Consider the following 13229-nt stretch of genomic DNA (forward strand, 5'->3'; position numbering starts at 1 on the left):
CGGGCCAGGAACGCCCTTAGGAAGTGCAAGAGAGGCGACGCAGGTGCTCAGAGACGGTGTTTATTGGCTCCTTCGAAATAAGAGTCATGACAACTGTACAGAGGACCCAACCCCTCCACTGCGCCCGCCCTTCCCCTTTCCTGCCTGGTGGCCACAGGAAAAAAAAAGCAGCTTCATGTGGGGCACAGGGAGACTCCTCTGGGATTCACAGTAACCAGGAACAAAAACGGAAATAAATTAAGTGATACAGGGGAGGGAGTCGTGTTCCCCAAATCAGTGCATGAAGAGGGGTTACCCAGGGCCTGGAGCTGGGTTCCCCACAAGCTCCTCCACTTCAGAGTGTTCTGAGGCCCTGGACATGGAGATGTCCTCCACTTCCCACCTAAATTTGAGACTGCCTACATGCTCCTGTGCATCTGCCAGAATGAGCACCATGCATGCTGTGGGTCGCTGGAATGAGGTGGAGGCAGTCGTCACTCAGAGTCCACGGGCCCAAAGCCCAACTGTGCTTGTAGTAGTGAGGTCTCACTCCCTCATTCCACCCGTACCAGCAGGGCATAGAGGAGTGTGGCCCCCTTCTCCTTGGTTACCCACTCAAGTTCGGCTGGGCTGAAGTGAGGGTCAGGAGGTTCTCTGAGGATAGCAGAAGGAGGGCCGGGGGTGTAGGAGCCAGGGCGCACACACACCTGGAATGCCACCTGGGCCTGGTGTGTCCGCTGGAATTTGGGGTCCCGAAATCTGTCAGGCAAAAAGCAGATATAAGGTGGTGAGGCCTCTGGCCACAGTCACCTCTCCTAACTGCATCTACAGGGGCCTTGCTATCCTAGGAATCACTTCTACTTTATAGGGACCTGGCTCTAGCTGTTCTCTCTACTCTAAATGGCCTTGTTCCCAATGCCTGCTCAGCTAACTACCTCACCTCTTCTCCAGCCTTAATGATATCTACCCTGACTACCCTTTTTAATATGCCTGCTCCAACTACACTTTCTAAAATAAGTGTTTTTATTTATTTCAGAGAGAGGAAGGAAGAGAGAGAGAGGGAGAGAAACATCTATGATAAAAATCATTGATTGGCTACCTTCTGCATGCCCCCTACTGGGGATCCAACTCACAACCCAGGCATATGTCCTGACCAGGATTGAACCGTGACCTCCTGGTTCATAGGTCAATGCTCAACCACTGAGCCACACTGAGAAAGGGCTGGGTGGAGACTGAGGAACTAGCAAAACAAGGTGGGAAAGGAGAGAGCAAATCATGGAGACCCAAGTGGCCCTGGGGCCATCTCTTGTGTACTTACTGCACTTTGGATGCCAGGGTCTCAGCCCCAGCATATTGGAGGGAGGGAGAAAGCAGCACTGGAGGGGGCTGCTCCTCCCGAGGAGGTGCACAGTTCTCACCCGGCTCCTCAAACCCTCCCCTGGGCTCTCCCTTCAGGGGCTGGCAGCTCAGGATGGAGGCAGTACCTATGAGGAGAACTGCGTCAGAGTAGCCCACAGGCTTCAGCCGACAGGCCCAGCCTGCTCTGATTCTGTCAGAGCTACAGTACCTGCTCCCAACTCCCCTCGGTCCAACACCCTCCGGATGGCTGCCACATTGCTGCCGTGATATGCCATGTGCCACTTCTTGGTTAGTGTCCCAGCCTCCAGGTGAGGATTCACTCTAGGAAGTGGGCAGATAGGGCAGACGGGACAAAGGTTACTGGCTCCCCACGGTCATCCTCTAGACATGCAGTTCTGTCACTTCCATGCACCCTCTTGGGACCTTCCTTTTTCAAGGGGGCAAAGAACAGTAAGAGGGATACATGCCCCATATGTACCTGAGATTGAACCTGCACCAGCCAAAGGGCAGGGCGTATTCCCGGGGAGGTTCCCCACGGCGCCTATGGGCTTCGTCCCCACGCATCTTTCGGCAAGACTCACAGTAGCACAGGCTACGCTTTGGTTGAGGCATGAAATAATCCTCTGCGGGAGAGTAAGTGGCAGACTTGGTGCTATGGCTCCTGTTCTGGGTCTCAACTACACAGCCTCCTTCTGACTGGTCTCTAGGGCTCTCAGCATGGCCCTGCACTGGTCCAGGGAATGAGGCAGATTCTAGGGGACTGGGGACTCACCAGGAAGCAGCAGCAGTTCTTGGAATCGGGAACAAAGTGCATGGTACTCGCAGCTCTTGAGAGGGCTGGCAGCAGACGGTGGACCCCAGCATACACTCTCCTTGATCCCTGAGGGAGCAAATGTGGCACAGGTCATGGGAGATGGGCTAGAAGTATGGGGTGGGGTAGGATCCTGGTCCCTTTGGGCTGGCTCACCATCCACCATGTCAGCTTTCTCCATGTCCCCTTGGGTTCCAGTACTCTTCAAACTGGCAGCTCCTGGTTCAGGGCTCACAATTGTCACCTGCAGCACAGAGGGGTGGTCAGCCAGTGTCACTGCCTCCTGATCTCTTCCTTGAACTTCCCCTTTACTTGGACAGTCGTCTCCAGGCATTCCCTCCTCCCTGCCTCCATTGCCACTAACCTGCTCACACTGCCCATAGAGGTCCACGAGCGCATGGCAGGGCTGGGGGACATCTGGCACAGCCACCCCCTGGTCCATCCCATTGACATGGAGATGCAGTCCCCCTGAGCTGTCGAGCCGCAGTCCCAGGATGGTGCCTTCAGGACACGTGTCCAGATTTGGCCCAAACTTCTCACAGATCTGAGAGGGAGAGCTCTACTGTCTTTCCAGAGAGCAGCAGCAGCCACCCCCACCCTTCACTCTGCTTCATGTCGCCAGTCCCTAGGCCTTGCCTCCACACTTGCCCACTGTCTGGGCTCTACCCCCTGCTTCAATGACCTAGACTCCACCTCCCCTTTCCCCCACTGCAACATTCTCAATGTTACCAGCATAGGAGGCAGCAAGCCTGAGACTGTCCAGATCAGGGGTGGGCAAACTTTTTGACTCGAGGGCCACAATGAGTTCTTAAACTGGACCGGAGGGCCGGAACAAAAGCATGGATGGAGTGTTTGTGTGAACTAATATAAATTCAAAGTAAAGGAGCGGAGGGGAGAGCAAGAGAACCGGATAGAAGAGCCGGATCCGGCCCGCGGGCCGTAGTTTGCCCAAGGCTGGTCCAGATGATACTTGCGCCCTTGTGTGAGTCCACTCACTACAGTGCCCGCCCCCTTCATATCTGTGATCCTACCTCCAAGCTCAGGGCCCCTCTCCTTCTTTTTAGCCAGCCCATCCCTACTCAGAGACCTGGCCTCTCACTTCTCCCTGCTCCCTACCCACCTTGAGGCCATTGTGGAAGACCCCATGGCCCCGCAACAGCCAGGCTGCCCGTTTAAGGGCACAGGCAGAAGCAGGGAAGTTAAGCCTCTCCGGTGGGCAGGTGATGACTCCCAGGACAAGGGAAGATGTCCACTGGCGGTTCAGGAAGTCTATCCGCACCTGGGAGAGAAGGCAACTATTCCCCAGTCATGGCCTCCTGGGAAAGAGGCCACCCACCCAGCACAGCCCTGCTTCTCATACCAGCCAGAGGGAAGATGACACCTCCCAGAGTGTGGCCTGGGATGCTGCCCCTTCTAACGCGTGGAGGGACTAGAAACTGCAAATTCAGTTATTTCCTCTCCTCTTTCAGCCTTGCTCTTGCTGTGGACTCTCTAAGGATTCTTGTCCCTATAGGCTCCCTTCCCCAGGCTAACAGTGCATCTTTTAGTTTGCAACAAAAGGGCCTCTCTGGAAAGCCCTCCCTGCTCCCATATACAGGATCCGGCATCTTCCCTGGAATACCCCAGCTCCTCTCTACTGCTTCCCTCACTAGGTACCAGGTGGGCACTGACCTGCAACTCCCACCACAGGAAAGGTCATTCAAGGGACATGCCTTTCATTGTCCTCAATCTGGAAAGGCCTTGCTCCAGGAGGGTTGGCCCTGGGTCACCCTGAGCAAGAGTTGCTGAGGACAAGAAGGGGACAAACAAGGAAGGCCCACCTGGACCAGCAGCTGGGGCACCAGGGGCTGACTGATGACAACGATGCCCTGGTTGTAGCTGGCCACCCGGGTAGCTGTACGGTTCCCATTGGACAAGAGGATATTCTTCCCATGGTTCTCCAGGAATTCAAGGGCTGTAGGCATAATGGCCACTTGATCCTCACCCTGGTGTGGAGGAGAGACTGAGCTGCTAGGGTTGCCAAGGTGAGGCCCAGGCCCCCGCTAGAGTTCAGAGCTTGTGTACATAAGCTTCTATCCATCCTGGACAGGACTGGAGAACCCAAAAATAATCTGGTGGCCAATGGCCCACCAACCGCTCATCCACGTGCCCAAAGGGCCCTGCTGTAGCCTCTTACTCCCAGGCCGTGTTCCTCATCATCGTCTTCATCGCCCTCACTTGCAGTGTCCGAGCTGGGGGAAGGAGGCTGGGTGCCTTCTGGCTCCTCCAGCCTTGTGGAGCTGACAATAGACACACTCCGCACTGGCCCGTATAGATCCAACACAGCCCACACGTTCTGGAGGCACACAGACCAGGAAGTTGGAGATGAGTGGAAGACCTCAACCCACACCCAGAATTCAAGGCAAGTCATGGGTCTACCTTGGCAATGCCAGTGGCTGCAGGCCCCATGTCCTCTCCATCTACCAGGATGTGCATCGAGTCATCTGCCCCCCGGCGAATGCCCACACGGCTCCCCACCTAGGACCAAAATGAGATAAGGACAGATGCTCAGCCAACCTCTCCCTGCCATCCCAACTCCCAACCCCACCCTTATCCCCAGATCCAGCTGCTTCACCCCCAGCCTCTCTAGGTTCCGGCCATAGTTCATCCTCTGGAGCAGCCCGTCACGCCTCACTTCACAGCTGGACACCATCCAGGTAGTCTTTGTCCGGAGCTCTGGCAGGGAGGGCGGCACCCCAGGGCCACCACCTGCTCCAGGCCCCATCTCCCCTGGTGCCAGTGTTGTTAGCCCTATCCGGAGGGAACCCGCCCACTTCTCATCCAGCTCTTCCACTTTCACCTGTGTGAGAAAATATGAGCTCGCAACTAGATGGGGATAGGGGAGGGGGCAGGTAGGAAGCAGTCTGGTCCTATTGTGAAGGGACTGGAAGCCTCCTTTGTCATATCTCCACAGCCCACCTCAAAGACTTCCTCAGTCTTGAGCTCCTTGGTGCTAAAGACAAGACCATGAGCATAGCCAGCTGCCCGCACCGCCCTTGTGCCATCTTCCTCCAGAGTGACATTCTTGCCGCAAATACTGTGGAATCGGTGAGCCACGCCAGCCACTGCAGAAAGATGGTGCCAAAGAACACAGTAGAATTGGGGCAGCAAGCTTCAGATAGCACACAGAGCAAAGCTTTCAGGTGAAACAGGAAGTTGACATAAAGGTCCCATATGACATCACCCCTTTACCTGTGAAAACTCTTTTCACCACATTTAGACTCATCCCCAAACCTGGTAGACCCAGCTTATGATGTCCTAGCCCCTTGGTGGCAAGGAAGCATCCAGGCCCTGTGTACCAGGCATAACCCTGTCCTCTTCCTGGCTGCTTTCCACCATGGGTTGTTCCCTCCCCTTTGCCTGTAGCTGCTGCAGCCAGCCTGTCTTTGAACAGCTTCCCTGACCCAGAAGCTGTATCTCTTAGGCCCACAGCAGGCAAGCAGAGCCCACCCTCCCTCCCTGTTGGCTGAACCTGGGGAGAGCAGGGGGAATGACTTTTCAGTAGCGGTGTTGCTGGTTGCCAGGCTGTTGTCCATGGGGCCGGTAGCATTGGTGATGGACACTTGGACACACTGGCCATAGAGATCCACTACTGCATACACCTCTGGGTAGGAAAGGAGGAGTCAGGACCTTGACACCTTCACAGCCAGGCTGAGGGTGGCAGGTCGAAAGCCACAGAATAGTCACCTTTACCCGGAGGCAGGCCTGAGCAGGCAGCGCCTTGGTCCTGGCCGTTGATGAAGTAATGCAGATCGCCCTTGGAAGTTCGCATCATGCCAATGCGTGCACCTGTGCCCAGCGCATCGAGGTCGCACCCGTAGTTGTTGCGCATTGTGTTACCATCTTGCATGATAGCTGTGCCACTGGAGGGATGGCAAAGGGGGAGTTCAGCCTCCCAGCTTCCTCTCCACACAGGTCCCTGCCAGTCTCTGCCTGTCAGATCTTCCAGTGCCTTGGATTAGCATCTCAATCTGGGGTCTGAGACCCAATCCTGTCTCCTACATCCCTGGGAGCTCTCATGAAAAAGTAATAAATACCCTATGAGGAAGGAGGGCTGAGCCGTGTGGAAGGAGGGGGGTGGGTTCCCAGAATAAAGAGAAGAGGTAGCCAGAACCCTTAGTCCCGTGGTCGGCAAACTGCGGCTCGCGAGCCACATGCGGCTCTTTGGCCCCTTGAGTGTGGCTCTTCCACAAAATGCCATGGCCTGGGCGAGTCTATTTTGAAGAAGTGGTGTTAGAAGAAGCTTAAGTTTAAAAAATTTGGCTCTCAAAAGAAATTTCAGCCGAAACCGGTTTGGCTCAGTGGATAGAGCGTCGGCCTGCAGACTGAAGGGTCCCGGGTTCGATTCGGTCAAGGGCATGTACCTTGGTTGCGGGCACATCCCCAGTGGGGGGTGTGCAGGAGGCAGCTGATCGATGTTTCTCTCTCATCGATGTTTCTAGCTCTCTATCCCTCTCCCTTCCTCTCTGTAAAAAATCAATAAAATATATATATATATTAAAAAAAAGAAATTTCAATCGTTGTACTGTTGATATTTGGCTCTGTTGACTAATGAGTTTGCCGATCACTGCCCTAGTCTATCATAGAAGCAGGCCTGAAACCCTGCTTCCCTTGTCCCAGCCAGCTCCACCCAGACCCACCCAGCTGGTCCCAAAGCAAGCAGCCCAACCTCAGCATCCAAGTATCGTAGTCAATGTCTGTCATAGTGTTGGGGAATTCAAGGTCCTCTGGCCGAATAGCAGTCACTCCTGTGAGGAGGCAGGGGTAGGTCAGAGCCAAGCCCCCAAGCATAGGCAGGCAGCACCTCCCCCAACAGGCATACACACACACACACACACACACACACACACACACACACACACAGAACTGCCCCTCACCAGCCTCAATGGAGCCTGACCAGCGGTCCACCATCTTCTGAATGACAATTTCAAACAGCTCTCCATCCCGCAGGGCCCTGCCCGGGAGAGTGGCGATCAGACAGGCCCTATTGGGTTGCTCAAGCTGGGCAGTAGGAAAGTGGAGACAGCCCAGTCCAGACACTGACCGGTTGGAGATAACAATGGCATCATTGAACTCGCTGCGGCAGTTGTGACGGAGCGCAGTGCGGCCCCCATTCGTGATGACTGCGTTACTGCCATGCAGCTGGTGGAAGCGGAGGTCGGAGCCCCCCGCCCCTGACGATGGGGAGCTTGGAGACACCTGGTTGTTCCCCTCAGGGAGTGGCTCAGGGACTGGGGTCACCTCTGCAAGAGGGGACATCACACATTAGGCATACAGTTGTCTCTGAGGCCTCCTGAGGCCACCCCACCATCCTGCCCCTGCCCAGCCCGGCCCTCACCCACGTCGTCCACAATGGTGGCCTGGGCAGCCTGGCCGTAGAGATCCACAACAGCATAGACACCCGGGGGCACATTCCAGGCAGCAGGGCCCTGAGTCATCCCATTGACAAAGAAGTGGAGAGTCCCGTCCTCCCTACGAACCACGCCCACCGTGTCCCCTGCCTTGGAAGAAGGGGGGCTGGAGTGAGGAGTCAGGCAGAGTCCCTGCCTGAGCTGGTCCTGCAGCAGCCCCCCCTGGCCTACTCCCCACTGTTGAGACCTGCCAGCACATCCACTCTCCCACCTTGAGGCGGTCCAGGTTGTGCCCATATTCATCCAAGATGGTTGTCCCATTGTGCATCACCCCATTCCCAGTCATCATCCAGGTCCCTAGGGGGTCAAGGAGTGGCAGAGGACATGAGGGAGAAGCCAGGACTCCTCTCCTTTACAGAGCAGTCCCCACGTTATTCCCCGAAGCCTTCAGCCCAGCCTGCCTTTTCTCTGGCAGTCGGCTTTTCCCCAGAGAAAGACAAGAAAACTGCTGTTCTCATGCCAGCCACAGCCCTGTCCGGGGGCACTCCTCAGCCACTGACTCAGTCGTCACAAGTGAAAAAGGGGCTGGAGAGCACGCGTCAGGGCTATGAGGACAGCTTCCTCCCTAGGACCCTCTTCTGGCCCTGCCCCTCTCAGGAGCTCACCAGAACGCAAGTTGGTCATGGTGGAGGGCAATTGGAGGTAGGCAGGGTTGTGGGTGGTGACACCAATCTCAATGGAGCCAGCCCATTTGTCCACCATCTTGTCGATGCGCACCTGGAATACCTCTCCGTCCCGCAGGGCTCTGCTGCTCAGCACCACGCCATGATTGAAGTCGTCGGTGGCACTGAGGGCACAGCAAGTGGGGACTCAGACCCCCCAACACAAACTCTGAACATGCCACATCTTTTTAGCCCCAGTCAATCAGATAAACATCATACTCAGAAGGCTCCCCGCTTCTGTCCAGGACACCCCAGACCAGACTCCTTGTACCTCCCACTTCCTCACCCCTTCCCCCAATTCCATTAGAGCCCCTTCTGCAGGCTTCTCCCCACCCCTTGGGCCATACTGGGGCCTCAGAGCAGTGCGTCCCTCGTGGGTGATGGCTGCCTTCTGCCCACAGTTGGGGTGGAAGAGCAGGCGCTCAGGTTCTGCCTGGGCAGCAGGAGCAGCACGGCGGAGAGCACCCTCAGGGGACAGTGCCCGCAGGATGGCATTGTTCCTGCGTAGACGGTCACTGTGGTTGTTATTGTGGACGATGGTCACCTTCACTGCCATCCCATACAAGTCTACCACACCATACACCACTGGGGGTGTCAATGGGGTAGCCACGCCTGTGGGGGTGGAAGGCACAGGAATGAGGGGTAAGGAGAGAAGAGTCAAATATAGAGTCGGAGTATCAAAAGGCAGGAGGATGAGATACAGACCACCCCACCGGAAGCCCCGGCCCACCAGCCCTCTGACTTCCCCTTACCTTGATCAATGCCGTTAATGAAGAAGTGGAGGGCAGAGTTGGACTTCCTTGTGAGACCAATGTGGTCACCCTCCTATTCAAAACAAACAAAAAAGATGTCTGGAGTTCATCCACAATCAGGCTCCAGACAGTTGTGGGAACCATGAGAACGGAGCAGCCCTAGAGCCTTCCCACCACCCACATCACAGGGGAACAGCTCCAAAAGTCCTCCTGAGTCTCAGACCGCCTTGAATGCTTCGTGCAAGTCGTTCAGTACTGCAGTAAGTCACCTTACAACCATGAACTTGCTTAACCCTCACAATGATCTGTAAAACACCACTAACAGGCTCATTTTAGACATCTGCAGAAAAGAAAAAACTACCAAACAGGGTAAGCTTCTTGCCTCAGGTCACTATTACACATGGCCAACCAGCAAGAGAAACTGAACCCATCCGACTCTAAAAACTGAGTGCCTAACTGCGGGCAACCCTGCCTTCTTAGACAGAATCTTTAGGCAAAAGATAAAGGCCATGCTCTGGACTGCAGTGCCCAGGCAGGAATGCAGCCAGGCTGGCCCACCCTCACCTGCAGCTCATCCAGACTAAATTCACAGTACTCCCGGCGGGTGCCCTTGCCGTTGGTCAGGATCCCACAGCCGCTCATCATAATGGTGCCTAGGGGAAAGCACACACCCTGGTTAGGGGACGAGTTTCCTTCACCTCAGGTTCCCCAGGCCCCCAGCCCCCACCCTGCCAGTGGCTGGTACCTGACTGCAGATTGGTCATGGTGGCTGGGTATTCCAAATTGTTGGGGTTGTGGGTGGTGACACCAATCTCAATGGAGCCTGACCACTTATCTACAAGCTTGTCGATGCGGATCTTGGGTGGAATATTAGAAGGGAGAGGTGGGCATGTAAATGTAGAGAATGGACTCCAGCCCCTGGTCCTTCCCCAGTCCCCACCCCTCCAGTAGCAAGGATCAAGCCCTGACTTTAGCTCCCAGAAGGTGAGGTGCCAGCCAGACCCCAGGCTCTTGCACACCTCAAACATCTCATTGTCTCGGAGCGGGCGGTTGGTCATGACAACCCCATTGTTGAATTCATCCAAGGGCCGGCGACGCTCAGCCGTCTTATTATTGTTGCTGAGTTTGATGAGAGTTCCACACTTCTCATGAAAGAGCAGGGCGTCATTGGAAGTGAGGATGGGTGAAGTGGCAGCACAGCTAGACCCTAGTCCTTCCCCTGCTGGTGGGGAGCTCAGGTTCACATTTAGGAGCCCCCCATTATAGGCAGACAGGATGGCATTGCTCACCACCTCAGACAGCTCCATACTGGCAAAGTCTACAGCAGCAGGACGAAAGAAAAGCTGACGTGAGGCCCTACGCCCTCAGGTCCGTAGTTCTCTCCTTACCCCTCTCCTGAGGTCCCTCCCTTGTCCACCTCATTTCCCACTCCCCTTCCCGGGGCCTCCCAGGAGCCCTCACCATTATGCGACTCAAGGCTGTTAGGAAACGTCTCCGGCCGGGCCTGCGCTGGGGACACCATGAAGGCTGGGAACCAGGCAGGATGGGAGGGGAATAAGGGTTCAGCCCCTGCTGCAGAACCCACAGCCAGGAGACCCCCTCCTCTAGCCCCTGCTCTCCCCTTCAACAGACTCAGGGGTCTGAGTGGCCCTGCCCACACCCAGCCTCGCTTGTCGCTCTGTTTCCCTTCAGCCATCCCCTGGGCCCCACCCCTCCACCACTGCCCTAGCTGTGTTCTCACCTTCATCCCTAGAGGTCCCCTGTTCAGCCAAGGCAGAATCTTCAGGGGGAGCGGAGGGCTCGAGGGGAGGTGTGGGGATGGGAGTAGGGGAGCTGAAGCCTGGCTCAGGGGGTAGTACAGTGACTTGGGTGCACTTGCCATAAAGGTCCACGACGGCCCAGACGCGAGCAGGCAGGCCTGTGGCAGCCACACCACAATCCCGCCCATTCACCCAGAGCCGCAGCTCCCCAGCAACTGTGCGCTCCACGCCCACACGGTCCCCTTCGCCAAGCTGGTCCAGGTCCTGACCATACTCCTCCAGCACAGAACGTCCATCCCTCAGCACCGAGCAGCCCGACACTACCCACGAACCCCCCTTCAGCCCTGTGGCGCTGCTTGGGAAGTCCAGCACACTGGGGTCCAGTGCCGTCACCCCAATCTCAATGGAGCCACTCCAGGAGTTGACCTGTGATAGGGGTGGTGGACAGAGGCTCAGGATGGGCCACCAATGGGTCTCCCACCACTAGGAAACCACAACTCACAGGCCACTGTGTCCTCCTCTCCCCACCGCGCAGACAGCTTAACTGACTTTTCTCTCTTGAGACACTAACCCAGAGCTGCAGCCCCACAAGTGATTTTCTGCACTCTGTCCCAGGGTGGTTTGGTCCACTCTGCTCTGTACTCTGCTCAGTGTCTGCATCAGTCCTTTCCCCATCATGCTGGCTAATTTCCTGGCTCCAGCTCCCTGCCTCCTCTAACTTCATTGTACTCCGTGGCTCCTCAACCACCCAAATTCACAGCTAGCTCTCCATGTCCATATTCCGTGCTCTTGTATATCATTCTCTTCCCTTCTCTTCCCCCTGGCCCAATTCTCTCCTAGGCTCTGGCTTCACTCAGACTCACTCTCTGCCCAAAGTCAGTCTTTGTGCACCTGGCCTCTTCCCTAAATCACACACAACTCCCACTCCGAGTAGCTCTCCTTACCCATCTTCCCCAACCAACCCTGAGTTTGTCCTTCAATGGTCTGCTCTTTCTTGGTTATCTCTCTTCCCTGCCAATCACATCTCTGACATCTCTCCATCTCCATCTGCCAGAAATTGTCCGGGCTGGTTCCCTACTCGTTCTAGCGGGCTAGGCCCCGTGTCCCTTCCCTGTTCCTGGGTCTTGAGGAAATTCAATCTCTCCTGGTCTCCTTCAGGCTGAATGCTTCGGTTTCATGCTCCCTCCCTGCACGTCACCTGGCGTCTGAGTCTGTCGGTTCCCCCACGGTACCCAATGATGTGGTTCCACTGGCTGACCTACCCGTCTCCCTCTGGTCCCCTCCCACCATCCTCCACATCTTGGTTTTGCGGCCCCAGCTCCGCACCTTGCGGTCGATGCGGACGGTGAAGACGCGTCCATCGCGCAAGGGTTCCCGGCTCAACACCAGCCCGTGGTTAAACTCCTGGCCCGGCTGCTGCCGCCGCGCTGTACGCCCACAGGCCGACAAGCTGACCAGGCGCCCCGTGCGCGGGTGCAGCTCCCCGCCGCTGCCCAAACCCGCGCCAGACCCGGGTCCTGGGCCGCTCCCGCCGGGGCCTCCACCCCCACCAGGCCCTGGCCCGGGGCCTCCCCCAGACCCCCCACTCCCACCCGACCCCGCCGCCATCGCCGCTGACGCCGGGGCCGCACGACAGCCGCGTTTGGCGGCACCGTAGCAACGGCGGTGCACAGACACCCTGAAGGAATAGGACCCGGGGCTGGGGCCAGATATGCTTTACGGCACTGCCGGGCACTGAAGCATCCCGGGCTAAGGGCTAAGGAATTAACGGCTACACAGTGGGAACAGAAGGACGACTGGGTCGGAGTCTTGCTTTACGGCACGACGAAGTGATGGAGTGGCTCCGAGAGCGGGGAAGACTTGGGCTGGGAGTTTTTACGACAGTGAAAGAAACGACGGCCGCAGCCATCTTTACGACGGAAGGGGGGTGCCGGCGCCTGAAGCACTTTCAGCTTTGCGACAGCGGCACCGACAGCCCCGCCCTCGTCGAGGCAGGCCACACCTTGAAGTAGTCGCTTTACGGCAAGAGGAGGAGGTGTCTTTCTTCAAGCTACAAGCGTCGAAGCTGTGTGAACGGGAACCGGGAACCGGTAGCTTTATACATGGAAACCTCTGCCCTCCACACCGCTGAGACCGGATATGTCTTGCCACAGGATCGCAATCCCTCCACTTTCCACTTTATAACCTCTTGTGAGAGGCAAAGCGGCCGACTTTTGGGGGAAAAAGGGCTTGTGGATGTTTCCAGTCAAGCCCACCTTGAACTCCAATTCATTCATACTTAGGTTTTAAAGCTACGAATAAAAAGCCCAAAGAAACCCCGGCAGACACTTTCAAGTAACGGCGCTGACGGTCCCAAAAGATTGCTCCAGAGCTATTAACAAGCCCCCAGCCCAACTCCGACACTCGCGCTAAGGTTGGATGACTGTGAGGTCACAAGGCTTCTCGCCCCCCGGAGA

The 13229-nt window shown here is 56.5% G+C and overlaps 1 protein-coding gene across 5 annotated transcripts; it reads right to left on the reverse strand.

Moving 5' to 3' along the window:
- Window positions 1-40: 40 nt before the first annotated feature.
- On the reverse strand, window positions 41-12381 carry NEURL4 (neuralized E3 ubiquitin protein ligase 4; the record flags this gene model as incomplete). 5 transcript variants are annotated; one of them, XM_080682683.1, is made up of 29 exons in its annotated part: window positions 45-738; window positions 1298-1463; window positions 1547-1659; window positions 1817-1961; window positions 2111-2218; window positions 2306-2393; window positions 2514-2693; window positions 3270-3428; window positions 3970-4134; window positions 4326-4484; window positions 4568-4666; window positions 4764-4988; window positions 5108-5253; window positions 5661-5792; window positions 5882-6051; window positions 6858-6936; window positions 7066-7142; window positions 7233-7431; window positions 7527-7689; window positions 7811-7896; window positions 8205-8386; window positions 8609-8873; window positions 9014-9086; window positions 9578-9666; window positions 9759-9870; window positions 10033-10331; window positions 10475-10540; window positions 10755-11199; window positions 12100-12381. In XM_080682683.1, 29 exons carry the CDS (start codon window positions 12379-12381, stop codon window positions 534-536), a joined length of 4677 nt encoding a protein of 1558 aa, XP_080538809.1. In that variant the 3' UTR covers window positions 45-533. The 5 variants fall into 5 exon arrangements, with proteins under 5 accessions (XP_080538812.1, XP_080538809.1, XP_080538808.1 ...); XM_080682682.1 differs by having other exon boundaries at window positions 5876-6051; XM_080682686.1 differs by lacking the exon at window positions 10475-10540 and having other exon boundaries at window positions 41-738.
- Window positions 12382-13229: the final 848 nt, after the last annotated feature.

Source organism: Plecotus auritus (genome assembly GCF_963455305.1).
Source record: "Plecotus auritus genome assembly, chromosome: 7".
In the NCBI taxonomy this organism is placed as follows: Eukaryota; Metazoa; Chordata; class Mammalia; order Chiroptera; family Vespertilionidae; genus Plecotus; species Plecotus auritus.